Source organism: Triturus cristatus, chromosome 2_1 (genome assembly GCF_964204655.1).
Source record: "Triturus cristatus chromosome 2_1, aTriCri1.1, whole genome shotgun sequence".
Lineage (NCBI taxonomy): Eukaryota > Metazoa > Chordata > Amphibia > Caudata > Salamandridae > Triturus > Triturus cristatus.
Genome location: NC_140581.1, coordinates 833,644,415 through 833,669,903, shown reverse-complemented (window position 1 = coordinate 833,669,903; position 25,489 = coordinate 833,644,415). Strand labels below are relative to the sequence as shown.

General features: G+C 45.4%; 1 protein-coding gene across 1 annotated transcript in view; it reads right to left on the bottom strand.

The window, feature by feature from the left end:
• The window catches only part of LOC146865944 (fructose-1,6-bisphosphatase isozyme 2), a 325,450-nt gene that overhangs the window by 211,861 nt on the left and 88,100 nt on the right, over positions 1-25,489 (bottom strand). The window contains exons 2-3 of the mRNA XM_085632911.1: positions 22,510-22,672; positions 3,632-3,724 (exon numbers count right to left, since the gene is read on the bottom strand). Coding sequence (XP_085489037.1) covers positions 3,632-3,724; positions 22,510-22,672 — 256 coding nt within the window. The remainder of the gene's footprint in view (positions 1-3,631; positions 3,725-22,509; positions 22,673-25,489) is intronic.

The following is a 25,489-nucleotide window of genomic DNA, read 5'->3' as shown; positions in this document are numbered from 1 at the left end:
CCCAGTATTGATAGTGAGGAGATTTGGGCTCTGGCAAGTAAAAAGGCACCGGCCCCAGCAGTCCCATAGCGGATCTCCCTGAACCTGGTGCTGCATCACCCGTGAGACCCTGACTACCGGACTACCCGAAGCATCGCACAAGCAACGCATCTACTAGTTTGGAGGCCGGTCCTGCTACGACTAACTTGGGCAGCGTGGCTCACAAGCGTGGGCTTTATAGTCAGACTAGTGGCTTGACTGCAGTGGGGGAAGGAGAGGCCAGCGGAACACTCACAAAATGGCGCTCACCACTATCAGTCCTGTCCTGGGCCGCTTCATGCTCGGCATCAATATGCAGATACGGCCTTTTAAGCTGCAGCAAGCTCCAGGGCGCCGTGCCCCCTGACCTGCAGCCAAGCCCTGCGCTGACGTGTAGTGGACGGCAGGGCTTGGAATCGAGAGTCCGACATCCTACGATGGTGCGGTGCGGTGACCAGGAGCGGCTGGAAGGAGACTCCACTACATGCTGTGCAGCGGTGAGTGACTGAGGAGCAGGCATTGCGTTCCCACCATAGCCCAATAGGCTCTCAGCTACAATACTATTTTGGCCCCAATATCTTTGACCCCTCTGACCTGCCCAATCCGTCTTGGGAGCCCTGGGAGCCGCTATGTTCCCACCCTCTTGCGCCTGGAGGTCTGTTTCATAGCATGTAGAGAGCTCCCCAGGCACACTGACTTCATACTTTGTGGGGTACTACGTGGCATCTATTAATTCATTACTGATGACCGCTTGGAGCCACAGCAACTGTCACCGCCTTCTAATCTCTACGATCCTCTGGTAAAGCGCTCTGATACATCCGGGTCTAGCCAGCGCTACCGTCGATTGAACTCTGACGATGCCCCGCGGAAATCGAAACTGTTGGCACTTACCTTAGCCACTGCCCGGTGGAGCTATCCTAAGCAGCTATAGAGGAGTCTGGACCCCTTGGCCGTCACCTACCCAGCCGCACATCGGACATTGGTTTTCACGGTTTTTCTTGGTTTATCTGTCTTTCACACTGACTGCTTGGTTCTCCCTGATGGACTTTACCCCTCCTACCTGCCTTAACTCTATCAGCATTCCCCTACCCTGTTTTCCTTTCCCTCTCTCTGTTCCACCACTCACTAGTAATGCATACTACTGTGCTATTGTGGCTTCATCATGTGTCCTTATATGCTATTCGCTAGTAACTCTTGTTGTTACTATGTAATCACTGTGTAACTTATGTAAAATTTGTAACTTGCAACTCGCTGTTCCTTATGTAAAGCGCTCTGATACCTTCGGGTCTAGCCAGCGCTATATAAAACTCAAATAAATAAATACATTTAAATAAATAAAATTCTTCTGTCACATTTTGCTCTGGTGTGTACATATCTTTCTGCCTTATTTCACATTCTTTGGGTTGGGTACCTTCTTTTTCCTCTCTAAATTCCTCATCAGCTTACCTTTTGACATTGTCCTGCATTGGATATTATTCTTATTTCTACTTTATTTATTCTGATTCTGTACTCTTTTACAATGTTTTCCTTTTGCCCTTTTTTCTCTTGTACATATCTTCATTAATTGCCTTGAATAAAAGCCCCAGGCCTATGCGCCACTGAGTGCGAAACATGTGCCGGCTGTCTTTGTGTACAGTTTTTGCTTATGAAAGTAGAATATTAAATAGAAACAACTAAACTCAAATCAATGACCAATCATTCTTTTCCCATTGGGGAACTCCTATGAAACCAGAAGATTCCTTCCAGCTTTGTCTTCCTTCCCAAAAACAAGTCTCCTGATGAAGGTGAAGAGAGTACGCCTCACATCCCTACACACAACGTAGACTGCCTTACACGAGTGCTGATGCTGCCTCTTCACTTGCTCCTAAAAAATATCACCAATTCTAGGACTGTATGGGAGGCTTTCAACCACGATGTTAATCGGCCTCATGTTAAGATGTGAAATGTATGTGATATATCTTCTTATGTCACTGTCGCCAATACTGATGGGATGTACTTAATTAAAGAAAATGCCAATAAAAATGTTTTTTTTTTAAAATCTATTAAAAGTTCTAGAAAATAAACTCCTGAAGAAGGTGAAACTCTTCATACCCGCTCCAGATTTCAAAATCGCAGTTGGTTCCTTAATTGTATCTAGACTTGACTATAGTAGTGCAACCCTAACGGGATTAACAATATCATGAACAGCACCATTCAAGGCGACCCTTAAAACCACAGCAAGTCTCCTAACAGGAAAAAGACATTTCAATCAAATCACACCTTCTCTCAAGTCTCTCCACTGGCTCCATTTAAAGCCAGGATCCACCGGAAGATATTGTGCCTTGCATAAGGTTCCCTGCACTATGACTCACCAATGTACCTGTCTCAAAAGTGCACAATATCAGTAGGCAGCTGCTCCCTACGGAGTGCAGGAGTGCATACATCCTCCTGCTGGAACCTCCCAGATTCAGAACAAGAAGACATACACTCAAACCTTCTCTGGATTTGTCCTGAAAATTTGGAACTCTCTCACATGGGAGATTTGAATTAGCCCATCTACCTGTGCTTCAAGAAAGAGGTCAAAAGGATTTTACAAAATAGATTCCTACCATAACGATCAGGTCAGATGTGACCCCAGGACTACCTGACGCACTCTTGACGAGCTACAGCTATAATTAACTTAGCTGGTGCACTTCCAAAGGGCATTTGTGGACTACAAACAATTTGTTGTAGACCTTTTGTTCCTGACACACTATAAATATGTAATGGAATGGGTTATGGTTTTTCTCTGAATTAACCGTTTGTTTTGGTCTTTGTTTTTTCTGATACTTGATAATGCATTTTTATGGTGTGGGCTTTGTGTTTTTTTTCTCTGTACAGCTCTCTGATTCCCTTGGGTCATGTTCACACTTTAAAAAGCTCTCTTAATAATTACAATAAATATCTCTCCTTGCATGAAATCTCTCAACACTCGGCTCATATCCAATTGGATGAGAAACACATGGCTCACCATGTCCCCCTATTTTCTCTTTTTCAGCCTATTAATGATCTCCCCCCCCTTTTACCAGCAGAAAAATTCACATCTTCTCAACTTTCTACTCCCTCCTCACCCTGTACGTCTTACCCATCTTACCCTTTTTGTCAACCTCTCCTAACACTGTCCCCATGTGAGTTGATATCTACCCTCTCTTCATTTTCCGGTTACAAAAGTATTAGGTAAAACTTTCTCCCTCTATGATAATTCCACACCGATTTCACCTCATTCGAAACATTTGTGGCAAAAGCTACTGAAACTCCCCCCTCTTGACTCCCATCCTCCCCTTTCTCCTTTTATCTGAAAAACTCGCCACCCATCTTTACTATTTCCTTGCCCTCTTTGTCATCCTTGAACCATCTCTATCAAGTTACTCTTCACCCAATTACATCATCTATATGCAACAAGCAGCAATGCTGATGAATGTCGTCATGTCTATGTGCTATACCTCTCATTGTTTGCTTTGTTTTGGATGTTTAATATAACTGTAAGGCCTTTGAGAAGTAAACTAGGATCATGAGATGCCAACAGGTGATTCTGACTAGTACGCAGTAATTCACGTTTATTGATCTTAAATATCTTGATCACCCCAAAGCTTACCTTCCTGTAGATGGCAAAAATAGTCCCGATGGATGCCAAGCAGTCTATGTTGGAGGAGCCATCGAGTGGGTCAAAGCAGACAACATATTTACCCTGTGTAGAAACAAACCCAATGTTATTATAACACGTTGACTTGCTTAGATATCAGTCAAGTTTCAGTGAAAACACTTGTATGCATGCCATTAAAAAAATGAGTAAATAGAATCCAAGAAAGAAAGCAATTATGGGATATGCTATGTCACGTTATGCAGATACGTAGAGGGCACTATTACCTGTTAGGCTTTTCTGACACTGAGCAGGTGTGAATCGAGACACACTTCGGGCCTAGTGGGACTAATTGAAAAGCCGGGTCTTCACCTTCTTGTAGAGTTCCAGAAGCGAGGAGGAGGTTCTTATGTGTAGCGGCAGGTCGTTCCGTGCTTTAGGAGAAATGTAGAAAGCTCGACCTCCAGATCTAGTTTTCCGTATGCTTGGGATTTTTGCAAATAAGAGTCTGTACAAGCGGAGGTGTCTGGCAGGTTTGTGAAAGCAGATGCGATTGTTGAGGTATGCTGGGCCAGTGTTGTATAGGGCCTTAAATGCGTGGGTGAGGAGTTTGAATTAGGCTAGTTCGTGAATGAATAGCCAGTAAAGCTCCTTCAAGTATGGTGTGATGTGAGTACGGCATGGGAGGTTGAGAGTGATTCTGGCGGCCGCTCCTCCATGTTATCACTCTGGTAACGACCATTACTAAAAGTCTTCAATCCACTGGGGATAGGAGATGAGGTGTGAGGACTGGGAGTAGTGATGTTTACTGCCAACTACACAGACACAACTCAGATGTTTCACTGTCCCCTTCCATGTCTATGACATTATTTTTTTCTCAATTCACCTTCACAATTCGTTCCCTGTTACAACGTGAACCATTCTTCAGTACCGTATATCCTTTCCCCACTTTCTGTGCATCATATGTATGGTTGCTAAAGAGTTGACTTAATCTTACAGTTTTACACTCATTTTCTCAAAATAACAACACCAACTGCCATGTACTTGACCTTCTGCACATGCATCCAATCATCGTAAAACTCCTTTTACCCTAGCAGTTTCCCTTCCACTTGTTTTTTCTAGATATCTAAATCAATCACAAAACTACTACCCTTAACTACCCAAGCTAAATTCAGACTTGTCATTAGTGTCCCACACTCGTTCTGGCAAAATGGCTCACAGCACTAGTTGGTACAAAAGGGGGTGGTGATGGACGGAGCATCAGAACCAATCAAACACTCACACCCAGTCAACAGATCTGGGTTTGATCCATCACCGTTCTTTAGCCCACTCTGCCACCCCAGTTTAGAAATGGCCATATGCAAATCAGTCTGACCCTGTGCCTCATGGGAACAGTCCAGCCCGAACTGCCAAGCCATGCCTTCCCTGGACCGGAAACAAGATTCCTAGGACCGGTTTCTGGCATTTCAGCCGTCTTCAGCCAGGCTTGCTTGAATCCAGTGGCAAAGTGAGCAAGGGACTCACGTCTGAGCATACCCTGCCAACTTACGGCGAACAAAGCGGTACAAAAGGGGGTGGTGATGGACGGAGCATCAGAACCAATCAAACACTCACACCCAGTCAACAGATCTGGGTTTGATCCATCACCGTTCTTTAGCCCACTCTGCCACCCCAGTTCAGTAATGGCCATATGCAAATCAGTCTGACCCTGTGCCTCATGGGAACAGTCCAGCCCGAACTGCCAAGCCATGCCTTCCCTGGACCGGAAACAAGATTCCTAGGACCGGTTTCTGGCATTTCAGCCGTCTTCAGCCAGGCTTGCTTGAATCCAGTGGCAAAGTGAGCAAGGGACTCACGTCTGAGCATACCCTGCCAACTTACGGCGAACAAAGCGGTACAAAAGGGGGTGGTGATGGACGGAGCATCAGAACCAATCAAACACTCACACCCAGTCAACAGATCTGGGTTTGATCCATCACCGTTCTTTAGCCCACTCTGCCACCCCAGTTCAGAAATGGCCATATGCAAATCAGTCTGACCCTGTGCCTCATGGGAACAGTCCAGCCCGAACTGCCAAGCCATGCCTTCCCTGGACCGGAAACAAGATTCCTAGGACCGGTTTCTGGCATTTCAGCCGTCTTCAGCCAGGCTTGCTTGAATCCAGTGGCAAAGTGAGCAAGGGACTCACGTCTGAGCATACCCTGCCAACTTACGGCGAACAAAGCGGTACAAAAGGGGGTGGTGATGGACGGAGCATCAGAACCAATCAAACACTCACACCCAGTCAACAGATCTGGGTTTGATCCATCACCGTTCTTTAGCCCACTCTGCCACCCCAGTTCAGAAATGGCCATATGCAAATCAGTCTGACCCTGTGCCTCATGGGAACAGTCCAGCCCGAACTGCCAAGCCATGCCTTCCCTGGACCGGAAACAAGATTCCTAGGACCGGTTTCTGGCATTTCAGCCGTCTTCAGCCAGGCTTGCTTGAATCCAGTGGCAAAGTGAGCAAGGGACTCACGTCTGAGCATACCCTGCCAACTTACGGCGAACAAAGCGGTACAAAAGGGGGTGGTGATGGACGGAGCATCAGAACCAATCAAACACTCACACCCAGTCAACAGATCTGGGTTTGATCCATCACCGTTCTTTAGCCCACTCTGCCACCCCAGTTCAGAAATGGCCATATGCAAATCAGTCTGACCCTGTGCCTCATGGGAACAGTCCAGCCCGAACTGCCAAGCCATGCCTTCCCTGGACCGGAAACAAGATTCCTAGGACCGGTTTCTGGCATTTCAGCCGTCTTCAGCCAGGCTTGCTTGAATCCAGTGGCAAAGTGAGCAAGGGACTCACGTCTGAGCATACCCTGCCAACTTACGGCGAACAAAGCGGTACAAAAGGGGGTGGTGATGGACGGAGCATCAGAACCAATCAAACACTCACACCCAGTCAACAGATCTGGGTTTGATCCATCACCGTTCTTTAGCCCACTCTGCCACCCCAGTTCAGAAATGGCCATATGCAAATCAGTCTGACCCTGTGCCTCATGGGAACAGTCCAGCCCGAACTGCCAAGCCATGCCTTCCCTGGACCGGAAACAAGATTCCTAGGACCGGTTTCTGGCATTTCAGCCGTCTTCAGCCAGGCTTGCTTGAATCCAGTGGCAAAGTGAGCAAGGGACTCACGTCTGAGCATACCCTGCCAACTTACGGCGAACAAAGCGGTACAAAAGGGGGTGGTGATGGACGGAGCATCAGAACCAATCAAACACTCACACCCAGTCAACAGATCTGGGTTTGATCCATCACCGTTCTTTAGCCCACTCTGCCACCCCAGTTCAGAAATGGCCATATGCAAATCAGTCTGACCCTGTGCCTCATGAGAACAGTCCAGCCCGAACTGCCAAGCCATGCCTTCCCTGGACCGGAAACAAGATTCCTAGGACCGGTTTCTGGCATTTCAGCCGTCTTCAGCCAGGCTTGCTTGAATCCAGTGGCAAAGTGAGCAAGGGACTCACGTCTGAGCATACCCTGCCAACTTACGGCGAACAAAGCGGTACAAAAGGGGGTGGTGATGGACGGAGCATCAGAACCAATCAAACACTCACACCCAGTCAACAGATCTGGGTTTGATCCATCACCGTTCTTTAGCCCACTCTGCCACCCCAGTTCAGAAATGGCCATATGCAAATCAGTCTGACCCTGTGCCTCATGGGAACAGTCCAGCCCGAACTGCCAAGCCATGCCTTCCCTGGACCGGAAACAAGATTCCTAGGACCGGTTTCTGGCATTTCAGCCGTCTTCAGCCAGGCTTGCTTGAATCCAGTGGCAAAGTGAGCAAGGGACTCACGTCTGAGCATACCCTGCCAACTTACGGCGAACAAAGCGGTACAAAAGGGGGTGGTGATGGACGGAGCATCAGAACCAATCAAACACTCACACCCAGTCAACAGATCTGGGTTTGATCCATCACCGTTCTTTAGCCCACTCTGCCACCCCAGTTCAGAAATGGCCATATGCAAATCAGTCTGCCCCTGTGCCTCATGGGAACAGTCCAGCCCGAACTGCCAAGCCATGCCTTCCCTGGACCGGAAACAAGATTCCTAGGACCGGTTTCTGGCATTTCAGCCATCTTCAGCCAGGCTTGCTTGAATCCAGTGGCAAAGTGAGCAAGGGACTCACATCTGAGCATACCCTGCCAACTTACGGCGAACAAAGCGGTACAAAAGGGGGTGGTGATGGACGGAGCATCAGAACCAATCAAACACTCACACCCAGTCAACAGATCTGGGTTTGATCCATCACCGTTCTTTAGCCCACTCTGCCACCCCAGTTCAGAAATGGCCATATGCAAATCAGTCTGACCCTGTGCCTCATGGGAACAGTCCAGCCCGAACTGCCAAGCCATGCCTTCCCTGGACCGGAAACAAGATTCCTAGGGCCGGTTTCTGGCATTTCAGCCGTCTTCATCCAGGCTTGCTTGAATCCAGTGGCAAAGTGAGCAAGTGACTCACGTCTGAGCATACCCTGCCAACTTACGGTGAACAAAGCGGTACAAAAGGGGGTGGTGATGGACGGAGCATCAGAACCAATCAAACACTCACACCCAGTCAACAGATCTGGGTTTGATCCATCACCGTTCTTTAGCCCCCTCTGCCACCCCAGTTCAGAAATGGCCATATGCAAATCAGTCTGACCCTGTGCCTCATGGGAACAGTCCAGCCCGAACTGCCAAGCCATGCCTTCCCTGGACCGGAAACAAGATTCCTAGGACCGGTTTCTGGCATTTCAGCCGTCTTCAGCCAGGCTTGCTTGAATCCAGTGGCAAAGTGAGCAAGGGACTCACGTCTGAGCATACCCTGCCAACTTACGGCGAACAAAGCGGTACAAAAGGGGGTGGTGATGGACGGAGCATCAGAACCCATCAAACACTCACACCCAGTCAACAGATCTGGGTTTGATCCATCACCGTTCTTTAGCCCACTCTGCCACCCCAGTTCAGAAATGGCCATATGCAAATCAGTCTGACCCTGTGCCTCATGGGAACAGTCCAGCCCGAACTGCCAAGCCATGCCTTCCCTGGACCGGAAACAAGATTCCTAGGACCGGTTTCTGGCATTTCAGCCGTCTTCAGCCAGGCTTGCTTGAATCCAGTGGCAAAGTGAGCAAGGGACTCACGTCTGAGCATACCCTGCCAACTTACGGCGAACAAAGCGGTACAAAAGGGGGTGGTGATGGACGGAGCATCAGAACCAATCAAACACTCACACCCAGTCAACAGATCTGGGTTTGATCCATCACCGTTCTTTAGCCCACTCTGCCACCCCAGTTCAGAAATGGCCATATGCAAATCAGTCTGACCCTGTGCCTCATGGGAACAGTCCAGCCCGAACTGCCAAGCCATGCCTTCCCTGGACCGGAAACAAGATTCCTAGGACCAGTTTCTGGCATTTCAGCCGTCTTCAGCCAGGCTTGCTTGAATCCAGTGGCAAAGTGAGCAAGGGACTCACGTCTGAGCATACCCTGCCAACTTACGGCGAACAAAGCGGTACAAAAGGGGGTGGTGATGGACGGAGCATCAGAACCAATCAAACACTCACACCCAGTCAACAGATCTGGGTTTGATCCATCACCGTTCTTTAGCCCACTCTGCCACCCCAGTTCAGAAATGGCCATATGCAAATCAGTCTGCCCCTGTGCCTCATGGGAACAGTCCAGCCCGAACTACCAAGCCATGCCTTCCCTGGACCGGAAACAAGATTCCTAGGACCGGTTTCTGGCATTTCAGCCATCTTCAGCCAGGCTTGCTTGAATCCAGTGGCAAAGTGAGCAAGGGACTCACATCTGAGCATACCCTGCCAACTTACGGCGAACAAAGCGGTACAAAAGGGGGTGGTGATGGACGGAGCATCAGAACCAATCAAACACTCACACCCAGTCAACAGATCTGGGTTTGATCCATCACCGTTCTTTAGCCCACTCTGCCACCCCAGTTCAGAAATGGCCATATGCAAATCAGTCTGACCCTGTGCCTCATGGGAACAGTCCAGCCCGAACTGCCAAGCCATGCCTTCCCTGGACCGGAAACAAGATTCCTAGGGCCGGTTTCTGGCATTTCAGCCGTCTTCATCCAGGCTTGCTTGAATCCAGTGGCAAAGTGAGCAAGGGACTCACGTCTGAGCATACCCTGCCAACTTACGGCGAACAAAGCGGTACAAAAGGGGGTGGTGATGGACGGAGCATCAGAACCAATCAAACACTCACACCCAGTCAACAGATCTGGGTTTGATCCATCACCGTTCTTTAGCCCACTCTGCCACCCCAGTTCAGAAATGGCCATATGCAAATCAGTCTGACCCTGTGCCTCATGGGAACAGTCCAGCCCGAACTGCCAAGCCATGCCTTCCCTGGACCGGAAACAAGATTCCTAGGACCGGTTTCTGGCATTTCAGCCGTCTTCAGCCAGGCTTGCTTGAATCCAGTGGCAAAGTGAGCAAGGGACTCACGTCTGAGCATACCCTGCCAACTTACGGCGAACAAAGCGGTACAAAAGGGGGTGGTGATGGACGGAGCATCAGAACCCATCAAACACTCACACCCAGTCAACAGATCTGGGTTTGATCCATCACCGTTCTTTAGCCCACTCTGCCACCCCAGTTCAGAAATGGCCATATGCAAATCAGTCTGACCCTGTGCCTCATGGGAACAGTCCAGCCCGAACTGCCAAGCCATGCCTTCCCTGGACCGGAAACAAGATTCCTAGGACCGGTTTCTGGCATTTCAGCTGTCTTCAGCCAGGCTTGCTTGAATCCAGTGGCAAAGTGAGCAAGGGACTCACGTCTGAGCATACCCTGCCAACTTACGGCGAACAAAGCGGTACAAAAGGGGGTGGTGATGGACGGAGCATCAGAACCAATCAAACACTCACACCCAGTCAACAGATCTGGGTTTGATCCATCACCGTTCTTTAGCCCACTCTGCCACCCCAGTTCAGAAATGGCCATATGCAAATCAGTCTGACCCTGTGCCTCATGGGAACAGTCCAGCCCGAACTGCCAAGCCATGCCTTCCCTGGACCGGAAACAAGATTCCTAGGACCGGTTTCTGGCATTTCAGCCGTCTTCAGCCAGGCTTGCTTGAATCCAGTGGCAAAGTGAGCAAGGGACTCACGTCTGAGCATACCCTGCCAACTTACGGCGAACAAAGCGGTACAAAAGGGGGTGGTGATGGACGGAGCATCAGAACCAATCAAACACTCACACCCAGTCAACAGATCTGGGTTTGATCCATCACCGTTCTTTAGCCCACTCTGCCACCCCAGTTCAGAAATGGCCATATGCAAATCAGTCTGACCCTGTGCCTCATGGGAACAGTCCAGCCCGAACTGCCAAGCCATGCCTTCCCTGGACCGGAAACAAGATTCCTAGGACCGGTTTCTGGCATTTCAGCCGTCTTCAGCCAGGCTTGCTTGAATCCAGTGGCAAAGTGAGCAAGGGACTCACGTCTGAGCATACCCTGCCAACTTACGGCGAACAAAGCGGTACAAAAAGCACTAGTTGAATGGTTCTTATTGTGATTTGCTTACATTATCTTCTCTGCAACCATTGTGCATCGCCACCCACTTGGCTCCACTAACTGCAGACTGTCTACTAGTACTCTCCGCAAAATCTTTGACTCTAAGATGATACAAAGTCATACCTTTATATGGCAAATTACTCAGCATTAAGTGTCACAATGTCATCCTTAGGACATCAACACACTTCCTAAGAAGCTTCTAACACATTCTGTAGACACCTCTGTGGAATGCTCACTTCTGGCCATGTTAAATGATCTTCAGTCAGTACTAACACATAACAAAATTCGTCTACCTAAACTTCAAATAAATTCAAGATATTTAGTCCCAGTTTGCACTAAGCATCGACCAGAGACTCTGACAGATAAAGAGTTGGTACCCCCTTTTTCTTGCACAACATCACTTCGCCCACATGCTTTACACTCTTTGACAACATCCCCAAATTCTAATTCCGCCCCAGGTCACTATTTTAACCTACATAGCCACATACCTATACCTTTCTCACAATACGATATCTGTGTGCTAAACCTGCTAATATCATCTATATCATCTGTGTCAGGACTAACATGCTCCTTTCCTTACACTTAGAGTTCCAGCCTGAATTCTTACTTTGAACCACCCATTGTTTAAGAATTCTATATTTTGAAACACTTCTGATGTGCTTCATCCCCTTTCACCTCTTCATCTGCAATGAAAATACCTCTCAACATATGTACAACCCCTACTCACTTCTTACAGTCGCATTCCACCCAGCTATTGCCTTTTCCACCACACACACCTTACTAAAGTTGCAATCTTGCAAATCATAGTTTCACAAATAAATCCTTTGAGCCACCAATCCTGTTCCCTTTGTGGTATGAAAATTCACGAATGACTTCTGATTTGTGTGTACCTTATACTACACATCCTATGCGTATGATCTAAATATCACTGGTGCTGCTTCGCACTAAATGAGGGAATATCCCCTCTTTACCTCCCTCCACACCTTTGTTAACACTTTCTTCTCTCATTGGATGTGACTCAGAGTCGCGCCAATACAGTGCCTACTAGCATCAGAAGTAATGACTGAACAATTCAATATCAAATGACAGCCTGAATGGGGAATTTTTTATACTTTTCATATTTTCAAACTCACATCAACAGTTTTCATATAACTCATAATTCCACCCTGTTTGCAGCAAAGATCTCATCTTTTTACTCCTCTCAGATAACAATAGACATGGGCATAGCTGATCCTTGTCCACAGGAGGCTCTATCTTTAGCACCATCTCCACCAACCGTTCGTTCACCTGAATCCAGTTTTTGTCTAGTGTTTGTCCCACTAATGTCACATTCTCCATTTTTAGATGGCATTTCTCTCTCTTGTCAGCAAGTCAATAACATGCAAGTTTTGTCAATACTCTGTGCACTCAGTCATCATGGTGTTCCTCTATCTAACCATGAATTAATACATTACCCTCAAACTAGCTGACATAAACATTTCCTCCAAAATCCCACTGTTTGAACTGCGGAATGGTCCAGAGACACAGCATGTTCTTGCATCCTCATGATATATCACACATGGTGATGGTGAGCGCAGTCGAAAAGGTTGAAACGCGAGTGTGACCCATGAGTCAAAGCATTCATTAATGTTAGGAACATGGTGGCCAATGAACGTGCTGGGGTTTTAATATCTATGGTCACTCCCACTCTTACAAAGCAAACAATTCATTCATTTTGTAAAGACCCTTTTTGCTGCCTCAGTGCTACTCCAGAACGATAGCAGCGGGAGATCATATGAGGAATGAGTTTCCATGTCTTCCTTCAACAGTGGACGCAACTGGGGCACAAACCCTTTCTTGAATATTAGAGCTTCAAGGACAGGAAGTGTCTACCTCACTAGCTCTTGGGATCAGTGATCTACCACTTCAGCCCTTGCATGTACTTTTGGCTCATTTATATGCAAATGTTTATGAGAATGCAACTCTTATTGCACACTTTAAAGTCTATGATCATGAATGTTACGATTGTTCTCATCTGGTCAGAGAAGAACTGCAATTTCTCTTGATAGGCACTTTTGTTCAATTATACATCATGTATCGCTAACATTCCGACTAATTATTGTGAAAAGTCATAATCTATTCTTTCTGTGACTTTGTCCTAGTAATTTTTCCTGTAAAAAATCCCTTACGTGGCAAGATACTGAGATATTGATGGGCATTGGAAACATCTGGTTCTGCTTCCCGTGAACCCAATGAGCACTTCTGAAAATAATGGACATTTCTGGGTTTTGAGGCTGATATTCAATCTCTAGGGTATGGAAGTGTCACCACCCTTGACCTGGGCTAAAGCCAGCCATAGAGACCTTAGGGTGAGGAGTGAATGAATCCATTTAGCCAACCTAACAGCAAAAACAAGAGAGTAACACCCAGAAAAGAAAATCTATGGTGTCAACCTAGAATGGAGATGATGTAAAATAGCAGCTGGACAGCCTGGGTACCCTAAGCAACAGGGCAGGGTGTGGGAGAATCCCACTGAAGGTGTGATTCCTGCAGTGAAGAGGACAGACACTTAGAGGTGCTCTCTGCATTGGCATTTATGCTGGCAGGCATTGGAGGTTAATATGGTAGTCAACAGGCTAAGAAGCACTGATGCATCCAAGAAGAATGGCAGGTCCCAATTAATGTTTCCACCAATACAGAAGAGGTGGTCAAAAGGCAAGTGCTGATGAAAAAAACAACAGAGGACTCCACTTATGCAGGTACAAGATTTATCAGAGTCTCTGAAACTTGGAAAATATGAAAAAGTCTGGCATCCTTAATCCAGGTGGAGCACAGCAATGGTACATACAGAAGGGCATCAGAGAGCAGAAATCAGCATGGAGGGCCAAGGAGAGGGAGCAAAACACAAAGAAAACAGGTCAATTAATAGTTGAAGGAATGTTCAGATGCTCGTGGGCCCAGTCATGAACTGTGGTAGCTCCATGGCAGACAGAGGCAGTCAAGAATGAGGGGAATAAGATTGCAGGCTGTGCGGCAACGATCAGAAGGAATTTGACCTAAACAGCAGATGGAGTAGCAAGAATGGTGTACAAAGAAACCTTTAAAGGGGCTGGCTGCTCTTGAGGTGTGGTCTTAGAATCATGTGGGTACTTATGGCACAATCGCTGCTGGCTCTGGCCCGGGAGGTCATGGAGAGAGCTGTAGGAATCTCTAGGTCGCTGTAGCTCTAGGTCGCCAGCGCAGGCACCCTTGCACCAGAGTGCAAGGGTGTCTGCGAGCAGGGAGGCTTTATGTCTCCTCGTTTTCGCTTTTTCCATGTGTGCTGCCTTGTGCAAAATGCCATGGTTTGTTCATGTACAGGAAGGTGTCCCTCTCTGTACATGAACAAACCGTTTTTCAAAATGCCATTTTGTAACTTCCATGTCTGCTGCGTGAAGCAACACACATGAAAGTTACAAAATGGCATTTTAGGTTTGTTTATGTGCAGGAAGGAACTCCTTCCTACATATAAGCAAACCTCCCTGCTGGCAGACCCCCTTGCACTCTGGTGCAAGGGTGCCTGCGCTGGCGCTAAGTTGTGTTAACTTAGCACCATCGCAGGGGGAAACGCCAGGCTGCACCATATCCTTGTTAATATGGTGCAACCTGGCGTTTCCGAAGAGGCGGAGAGAGGCGTTAAGCCAAGACGGCTAACGCCTCTCTCTGCCACTTCCTTAGTAATATGCCCCCCAGAGTCTGCTGATTTTTGGCTCATCTCCTTTTAATGCCAACTTCTAAATGTAGTCCTTAGTTTTTGGACTTCTGACCCACTGTCCACAACTTACTGAAAACCCCAAGAATCCTCCTGTTGCTGAAATGACTCTGGGTGTCACTGCCACATTTATAGTAACCCATCTTGTAGTCAGTGACAATGGGTTCCTGAGTCGGTGACGATGGTTTCCTGCAGTGCCACTGAGATTTTGAATCTAATTTAAAAGAAGAACGATCCTTGCAAAGATTTTGTGGAGCCCTCAGAACATGAAGGAGAGTCTCCTTTCACAGGTACAACTCACCGTGAAGAAGAAGAGTAGAGTAGTTCAGATCTCCCAGTATCAATACTGGATGTAGGCGCAAGTAGAGCAGGGGGTAGTGTTCTCTCAAAGGATTAAGCAAGATCTTCATTGCGGCTCAGGAAGTCTCTGTCCCTCTTCAAAAAGAAATCAGGGGTAGGAATTGGTTAAGAGGAAAGATGGAAGGATAGTTGCTCTGGGACTATATTTTTCAGGACCAGTCTATGGTTTGGAGTTCTTTAGAAGAATTTGCACATGAGCTAACCCGGATGCGGTGTTGTAATGCCACTGAGATGTCAAACAGAAGTCAATAAGTTGTAATGGGCTCTTCCTTATCATCATTAAAACAGATTTTATTTGGAGCCCCACAGAGATGTCCATCGTCACCCCTATTATGTTCAACTTCGTCTTTGGCTGAGGAAATCTGGGTGTCAGAACAACAACATATCCACTTGCCAAGAACATGCTCCTGGATGAAGGAAAGGAAAGCTACCAATGTCCAGGAGCAGCTGGTGACCTTTCAAAGTGGTGGGGCGAGCAAGTGCCCCCTCACCTACAAAAAAAACAGAAACACATTTTCCCTCCCTACAAAAGCCCATACTAAAAAAACCTCCCTCAAAAGCCCAAATAAAAACAACAACCCCTCCCTCCAAAATAAAACAAACAGTACATGCATTACACATTATATTAATTAAATGAAACTAAATTGTACTTCCCACAGGCTCCGAGTTCACCTCGCTGTCCTTCCAAAGACTGTGGAAAGAACCCCCTAACCAATCCAGATGCTGCTCTCATGCTGTATGAGAGCAGCGCCAAGATTGGATGACCTAATGCTTCTTCAGGCCCTAGAGGCCTGTGCTTAGTCTCCGCCTCACTGTGAAAGACAGCTGGTTGGAGAGCTTCAAAGTGCGCATGTCACTTTGGCAGGTGCAAGATCGCCGGCCAAAGTGACGAGCGCATTTTGAAGTGCATGACCACCACCACTCCAGTCCCCCTGCTGCCAATCGGCAGCAGAGGACACGCCCTCCTGGCTCATCGGCAGGCTGCGACGTGCCTTGGATAAAAATCAAATGGCAATGATATAATTTAATTGGCATTTTATTTTTAACACTTTGCATGGAGCGCAGCAGGCAGGGGGGAGACACTCCCATGCTCTCATAAAGAAACCGCTGCTGTCAATGTCTCAGATGTGGATCCTGAGTGAGGGAGACCCAGCAGATTATAGCCTGAGGTTTCTCTCTTTGAATGAGTCAGGAGATATGTCACCTCCTTTTTAGGCAGAAAAGAACCTCGGAGTATGGTTTGATGCATTGCAGGGCTGCTCTCAAGACAGGAGCAGGGGGAGTGGTGAGCACACTGTAAGTGCGCATGAATGTTTGGCCGGTCGTCTCGGGTCAGACAAACATTCATGCACACTTTGCATATTCTCCACGCAGCACAGCCTGCGTGGAGAACATGCCCAGACTACCAGTCAGCATCTGAGTGTCGAACCATGTCGCTTAGACCAATCACAACGCTGTATTGCTGATTGGGAGCCTGGGGCGAGGGACTACAAGGAGAGATGTGACAAGGAAGCTGCAAGAAGGAAAGTTCTTTTTTTAAACTTTTTATTGACAGCCTCTTCTTCCACGTCCCCACTTCCCCCACCTGCGATCCGAGCTGGACGCCACTGATTACAGTGCCATTTTAGCAGGTGATATCCAGTGAATAACGTGGTAATCTATGGTACAATACTAACTTCCGCTTTTGCTTCTCAGATTTCTTACCCTTTTTGGATGATACATTCCATCTGCAGGTGAATATGTGGCTGGCAAGCCATGTGGTATCACACACACCAGAATACATTGTGTGGTAACGCCGCACTAATAGTGATCCTGTTTCAGTTGAAAACAAGAGTTTTGGTTCGAAAGGTCAAATCAGGGCCCCTCCTCATAATGACCTTAGTGGTGTTGGTCAGGGCAGTTTGGGACATCATTTGGCCGCCTAAAGAGGGCAGAATGGCTCATCTGTACTGCAGCCGGATCGCCAGCCCTCTCCTCAAGAGGGGACTTACTGGTTTCACTTCCCCGCCTCTGTTTATTGATCATGACCCTCAATTCACCCTGTTAATGGGCGGGACAGCACAATGGAGACGGTGTGTTTGTAGGACTTTATGGGATGACCTTAGGGTGTACGATTCTTGTGTCTAAATGATAGCAAACAGAGATAGATTTAAGCCCTTTCTTTCTTTTCCATGCGCCAGCCTTTTTCCTAGCATATTAGGCATCTAAATAAGCTGGTGCTTTTATTTAAATGTAATGTTTTTTGCAAAACTTTCAAATTTCAATTTCAATTTTGATTACTGTATGATGGAAATTGGTCAGAGCCGATCTCCTTCATCATCTGTTTAGCCTCAGAGGGACAGACAGACCATCCGCCAGCAGTTTTACTGATGAGAATGACAAATATTTATGTAGCTCTCTATTGCTATACTATGGTGTGTATATATATATATATATATATATATATATATCCATCCAAAGAAGACGACGCAGTGTGCGGTTCAAAGCTTTATTTAAACTGCCGTTATCAAACGCGTTTCAACTGCCAAGCAGCCTTGTTCACTGATAGCGAAATTCAAAACGCGCGGCCATTTTAAAGTGCATACGTGCCTGAAAACTAATCACATGGTAAACTACAATCGTGACAAACGTGAAAACAGACTCGTAGTTTTTTCAAGTATTGCACATCAATAGTCAAATGCGTTTGTTAGAATGAAACCTTCACATCATACACAGCGGTTTTCATGATTAAATTCATGCCGGATAGTTCAACATTTAAACAAAATAACATTTCACGCTCTATTTTGGTGCCATAATATTATGTTTGACATATAAACAGTATTTGTCAATTTTGCTCATGTGAGCTTATGACAAACCGCTGCAACAATTATGCCCCAGTGGGCTTACATTCAGTTATGCTTTCATTCTTTGATTAACTGCTAAATGCTATACATGGCAATCTTGCAGAATTTTCCGAGTCTGTCACAAAAAAAATCTATACAATACTCTTCCTGATTAAAATTCATTATTACACTCTTCACAATATGGCGGTTCTTCCCTTACAAGATCTCTCTACAGATGCGTGTGTAAGTCTTCCTCAATATTTAATCCTCCTGGTTGTTTGGAGTCTAACTCAATTATATAGCGGGACTCCAATCGTCTAAGCTTTCTTTCTCGGTTATATATATATATATTCACTTAAAAACCATAGGTTTCACACATGTTATAGTTAGGTGGACATTTCACTCGTAAAAAAACAATGAAATTCCCCCGTTACAGTTAGGTCAGATAACTATAACTCGCGCGCCCGCAATCCAGTGCTCATGACGTCACATATTACATCACTCATGACATGGTCAGTGGCATCACTCATGACATCACTGATGACATCATCCTTGTGATATAGTGGCGGTCGCGCGAGTTATAGTTATCTGACCTAACTGTAACGGGGGAATTTCATTGGTTTTTTACGAGTGAAATGTCCAGCTAACTATAACATGTGTGAAACCTATGGTTTTTGAAGTGAATTTGCAAGGTTTTTTAAATGCTAATTCCTAACTATAAGGTGTGTGAAACCTATGGTTTTTTAAGTGAATTTGTACGGTTTTTTAAATGCTAAGTTATGTATGGTTTTTATTGTTTTGGTTTTTTTTAAGGTTTTTCACCGTGCGTGCACGGGGTCCTTCAGGGACAAAGGCTAGGGGGTCAGGAACTCTCTACCCTGCCCCCTTTTCACGTTCGCCACCTCTTTTTTTCTCTCTCGCACCCACAACAAAAAAAATGGCAGCCGATTCGAACGTTGACTGACATGTAACCACCAATCAGAATTACGCACGCGCACGTTAGATAATAGATAAATAGATATGTATATATGTATATGTAGATATATAAATATGTATATGTAGATATGTATATGTATGTATATATATATATGTATGTATATATATATATATATATATATTATCTACTGGCGGTCGCCAGTAGATAGTTATAGTTAGGACCGAGTTTCCATAGGAAATCTCAAAATTCTATTTTGAATAACTTTGGCGCCGGTTGACGAATCCTCGCAAAATTTTCAAAACTAATGAGGCGCTCCGCTCAGCTCCTACCCTGAAAGTCTTGGGGTGATTCGTCAAGCGGGGGCCGAGAAAAAAGGGGGGTCCCAAAACGCGTTTTCCCTCTGCATTTTTCCATAGGACCTTTAGTCGAAGGTACAGCCCGAACGGCTGAACAGAATTACTTGAAATTTGGCAAAGAGGTAGTCCTCAGGTCAGGCATGTGCCTTTTGCGTATATGGAGTTAATCTGTTCAGTAGTTCCTGAGAAAATTGCAAAAGTACATATATATCTAACATGCGCGAGCGTAATTCTGATTGGTGGTTACATGTCAGTCAACGTTCGAATCGGTCGAAATCAGGAAGTGTCGGCCGCCATTTTGTTTGTTTTGTGTGCGACAGGGAAAAAGGAAGGGGGCGAACGTGAAAAGGGGGCAGGATAGAGAGTTCCTGACCCCCTAGCCTTTGTCAGGGGGTCCCTGAAGGACCCCGAAGGCTGAAAATCTTTTTTTTTTTAAATCGCGGGTTGCGCGCACCGTGCGCGCACGGTGGAAAACATTAAAAAAAATAATAATCATTTTTAAACAAGCCATTCCATATTACAGGATACAGTCAATCTATAGCTATATACATAGGTAGTTTATTGTAAAATAATTATATAAAAAATATAATAATACATACATAACTTAGCATTTAAAAAAACGTACAAATTCACTTAAAAAACCATAGGTTTCACACACGTTATAGTTAGGAATTAGTATTTAAAAAACCTTGCAAATTCACTTTAAAAACCATAGGTTTCACACATGTTATAATTAGGTGGATATTTCACTCGTAAAAAACCAATGAAATTCCCCCGTTATAGTTAGTTCAGATAACTATAACTCGCGCGACCGCCACTCTATCACAAGGATGATGTCATGAGTGATGCCACTGACCATGTCATGAGTGATGTAATATGTGACGTCATGAGCAGTGGATTGCGGGCGCGCGAGTTATAGTTATCTGAACTAACTATAACGGGGGAATTTCATTGGTTTTTTACGAGTGAAATGTCCAGCTAACTATAACATGTGTGAAACCTATGGTTTTTTAAGTGAATTTGCAAGGTTTTTTAAATGCTAATTCCTAACTATAACGTGTGTGAAACCTATGGTTTTTTAAGTGAATTTGTACGGTTTTTTAAATGCTAAGTTATGTATGGTTTTTTTTTGTTTTGGTTTTTTTTAAGGTTTTTCACCGTGCGCGCACGGGGTCCTTCAGGGACCCCCTGACAAAGGCTAGGGGGTCAGGAACTCTCTACCCTGCCCCCTTTTCACGTTCGCCACCTCTTTTTTTCTCTCTCGCACCCACAACAAACAAAATGGCGGCCGATTCGAATGTTGACTGACATGTAACCACCAATAAGAATTACGCACGCGCACGTTAGATAATAGATAAATAGATATGTATATGTAGATATGTATATGTAGATATATAGATATGTATATGTAGATATGTATATGTATGTATATATATATATGTATGTATATATATATATATATATATATATATATATTATCTACTGGCGGTCGCCAGTAGATAGTTATAGTTAGGACCGAGTTTCCATAGGAAATCTCAAAATTCTATTTTGAATAACTTTGGCGCCGGTTGACGAATCCTCGCAAAATTTTCAAAACTAATGAGGCGCTCCGCTCAGCTCCTACCCTGAAAGTCTTGGGGTGATTCGTCAAGCGGGGGCCGAGAAAAAAGGGGGGTCCCAAAACGCGTTTTCCCTCTGCATTTTTCCATAGGACCTTTAGTCGAAGGTACAGCCCGAACGGCTGAACAGAATTACTTGAAATTTGGCAAAGAGGTAGTCCTCAGGTCAGGCATGTGCCTTTTGCGTATATGGAGTTAATCTGTTCAGTAGTTCCTGAGAAAATTGCAAAAGTACATATATATCTAACATGCGCGAGCGTAATTCTGATTGGTGGTTACATGTCAGTCAACGTTCGAATCGGTCGAAATCAGGAAGTGTCGGCCGCCATTTTGTTTGTTTTGTGTGCGACAGGGAAAAAGGAAGGTGGCGAACGTGAAAAGGGGGCAGGATAGAGAGTTCCTGACCCCCTAGCCTTTGTCAGGGGGTCCCTGAAGGACCCCGAAGGCTGAAAATCTTTTTTTTTTTAAATCGCGGGTTGCGCGCACCGTGCGCGCACGGTGGAAAACATTAAAAAAAATAATAATCATTTTTAAACAAGCCATTCCATATTACAGGATACAGTCAATCTATAGCTATATACATAGGTAGTTTATTGTAAAATAATTATATAAAAAATATAATAATACATACATAACTTAGCATTTAAAAAAACGTACAAATTCACTTAAAAAACCATAGGTTTCACACACGTTATAGTTAGGAATTAGTATTTAAAAAACCTTGCAAATTCACTTTAAAAACCATAGGTTTCACACATGTTATAATTAGGTGGATATTTCACTCGTAAAAAACCAATGAAATTCCCCCGTTATAGTTAGTTCAGATAACTATAACTCGCGCGACCGCCACTCTATCACAAGGATGATGTCATGAGTGATGCCACTGACCATGTCATGAGTGATGTAATATGTGACGTCATGAGCAGTGGATTGCGGGCGCGCGAGTTATAGTTATCTGAACTAACTATAACGGGGGAATTTCATTGGTTTTTTACGAGTGAAATGTCCAGCTAACTATAACATGTGTGAAACCTATGGTTTTTAAAGTGAATATATATATATATATATATATATATATATATATATATATATATATATATATATATATATATATATATATATATATATCCAAGAAAGAAGTGACTCAAACAGATAGATTCACCAAAGAACAAAAATATATTTCCACTGCAACGTTTCAGCTTATATATGTATTATTTCTAATCTCTTCCACTTGCAGATGCTGTAAACCCTCCATTTCCTTTGCTGTAAAGCACCTCTTTGGAGCCTAGAATGTTATATAAAAAAACATGAAAATAAATAAAATAACGTAAAAGGCACCGGTGAATAAGCACATAACACGTCACCATTCAATCTCAATGTCAAGCAAGTTCAGCTCTCGTAATGATAGTTCCTCCTTGCTGTGCTGGTCCTGTGGTAATTTACATTTCATTGATTACAGAATGGAACTCTTCCTCAGTGAAAGCATCAGTACTGACCCGCTTCTCTTTCGGAATGATAATGGCTTCCTTATTCTCCTCAGACACCAGGACGCACGTGCTGTATGATGACTCCAGAATGTTAATGACCAAATCATTGGAGAGGACGTCCAGCTTTTTGACCTCATCCCCAGTCACATTCACACTTCCTGAGATGCCATACCTGAAAAGATGATAAAAATATCCATCTGTAATCATAAGCAGCATGTAATCCTTTAACATGTTTTGAAATGTAATGTGATAAAGAATATGCATAACACTGACCGAAATGCTTGAAATGTGAGAACGGGGCGTTTAAAGGGGGTCCTTTCCGAATAGTGAGCGGCACTGGTATGTATGAATGTTTTGTTACTGGGAATGTGTCGCAAAACATTTACAGATTACCACCAATTTCAAATTGGTGGTAAGTCATTCACAAACTGGAAGGGTTCCCCAAGAGACCCCTTTCCCTTTGTGAATGGGGGTGACAAAATTCTTTCAGAGCAGGCAGTGGCCCAGGAACCACTGCCTGCTGTAGGAAAATGGAAAGAAAACTTTTCATATTTATTTTTTAAATACAATCCATTTCCCTTTTAGGAAAACGGGCTACGTTTGAAAAAAAGAAAAACTACTTTATTTAAAAAGCAGTCACAGATATGGTGGTCTGCTGACCTAAGCAGCCCACCATCCTTGTGAGTGCTGGTCATTCCCAATGGGTCACAAACTGAGACCTGCCTCATGAATATTAATGAGGCAGTGCCCTTGCGACTCATGTGAGAATCGCAAACAGTGTCTGAGATACTGTTGTACATCAGGTTTTGCGACTCGCAAATCCCTGAAAATTGCAAATTGCGAGTAGCAAAACCTGACTGTCTAATATGTGGCTCTTGGTTCCATGGTGAACAGAGGTTTGCACGGATCTCATTTGAACTAAACTAAATTCATGCACAGTGAAATCACTGAAAGCAATGAATGAAGAAAACATAATACAGATTCTTATGATCTTAGTGTATGGTTTATATACAGCAGAAGTTCCTCCATGAGAGCGGGGGATCGTCACCACCCCTGCCCGCTGTGAGCCAGCCCCGTGTGAAAAAGTAAAATGGTAATTAAATGATTTAATTGCCATTTTATTTTTTACTGATGTGCAGCAGTGGGTAAGTACCATTTATCTTTAATGTAGTTATTTTAAATGTTAGTGTAGTTTTATTTTGGGCTTTTGGAAGGAGTGTTTTTTTATGGAGTTTTGGAAGGATGGGTGTTTTATTTTAAGCATTTGGAGGGAGGGGTGGTTTAATATTGGCTTTTAGAGGGAGGGGGTGTTTTATTTAGTTTTTTGGAAGTGGTGGGGCACTTTGCTCGCCTCACCACCTTCACAGGTTACCAGCTGCCCTTGTTTCAATACAGCATAAACCAAATTCATTAGATGCACCATGACACAGTAAGTGTAAAGTGACCCCCCAGTGAGAAAACCAAGAATTAGTGAGCAGTACATTAATGAATAATTGTATGTTGGCACATGTGGTATACTAACAACTCAAAAACTCCTAGCCCTTTGCAACAGGCCCAAAGTGTTTGTATAAATCACTGAATGGCTACTAACTTTGTTTGTATAACATGTCGACGATGCTTCGACCCCAAACCCAATTCAGGGGTCTCATCACGATATAAGACTACCCTAGGGGCACCTTTTGTGGCCCAGATATATATCGTAGATCACTGGGCAAAGCTGTACTTTACAGCATGCAAGGTGCAGCCCAAGTAAATCACCCCAGAGTGAGAAAAGTTGTAATAACAGGTATGGTGACCTGTGTTCAATAACACTTAGGCAGCAATTATATCATAGGAGGAGGCACAGGAAGGAGGCACTATAGATCCTCTTCACACAGGGGAAACTGTACTGATTGCTATACCCCTTATTAGCTCATCCACTGCTGATGGGACAACGTGTTTCCTGTGCTTATTCCACTAAGACTGCTCCATCCAAGGTCTTTGTCACATGGTGTTCGCAGGAGAATCATGTCTGGAGAGACATAAAATAAGGGTACAAAGTAAAGGGAGGCTGCCCCACTTAACTAGTTGTTGATCTGTTTCAATCAATCCATTTGTAAACTGCACTACTCACCGGTGAGGGTCTCAAGGAGGGGTGCTGCTACTGCTCGAATAGCCAGGTCTTGAGAAGCCTGCTGAAGGTTAGTAAGTCCTGGGTCTGTCGTAGGAGGAAAGGGAGGGTGTTCCAGGTCTTGGTGGCGAGGTGGGAGAACGATCTGCCGCCGGTGGTCGCTCTTCGGATGCAGAGGACGGTGGCGAGGTCAGCGGAGCGGAGCTGTCGGTTTGGGGTGTAGAAGGTGAGCTGTCTGTTGAGGTATGCCGGTCCGGTGTTGTGGAGTGCCTTGTGTGCGTGGGTGAGCAGCTTGAAGGTGATCCTCTTGTTGACGGGAAGCCAGTGCAGGTCTCTTAGGTGTGGTGTGATGTGGCTGTGGCGCGGGATGTCGAGGATCAGGCGAGCAGAGGCGTTCTGTATGCGTTGTAGTCGTTTCAGGAGTTTGGCCGAGGTACCTGCGTAGAGGGCGTTTCCATAGTCCAGCCTGCTGCTGATGAGGGCCTGGGTGACTGTTCTTCTTGTTTCGGTGGGGAGCCACCTGTAGATCTTGCGGAGCATGTGGAGGGTGTTGAAACAGGAGGACGAGACGGCGTTGACTTGCTTGGTCATGGATAGTGTTGAGTCGAGGATAAACCCCAGGTTGCGTGCGTGGTCGGTGGGTGTTGGTGCTGCTCCTAGTGCGGATGGTCACCAGGAGTCATCCCAGGCTGAGGGGGTGGAGCCGAGGATGAGGACCTCTGTCTTGTCCGAGTTCAGCTTTAGGCGGCTGTTCTTCATCCACTCGGCGATGGCTTTCATTCCTTCCTGGAGGTTGGTTTAGGCAGTGAGGGGGTCCTTGGTGAGGGAGAGGATCAGCTGGGTATCGTCGGCATAGGAGATGATGTTGAGGTCGTGCAG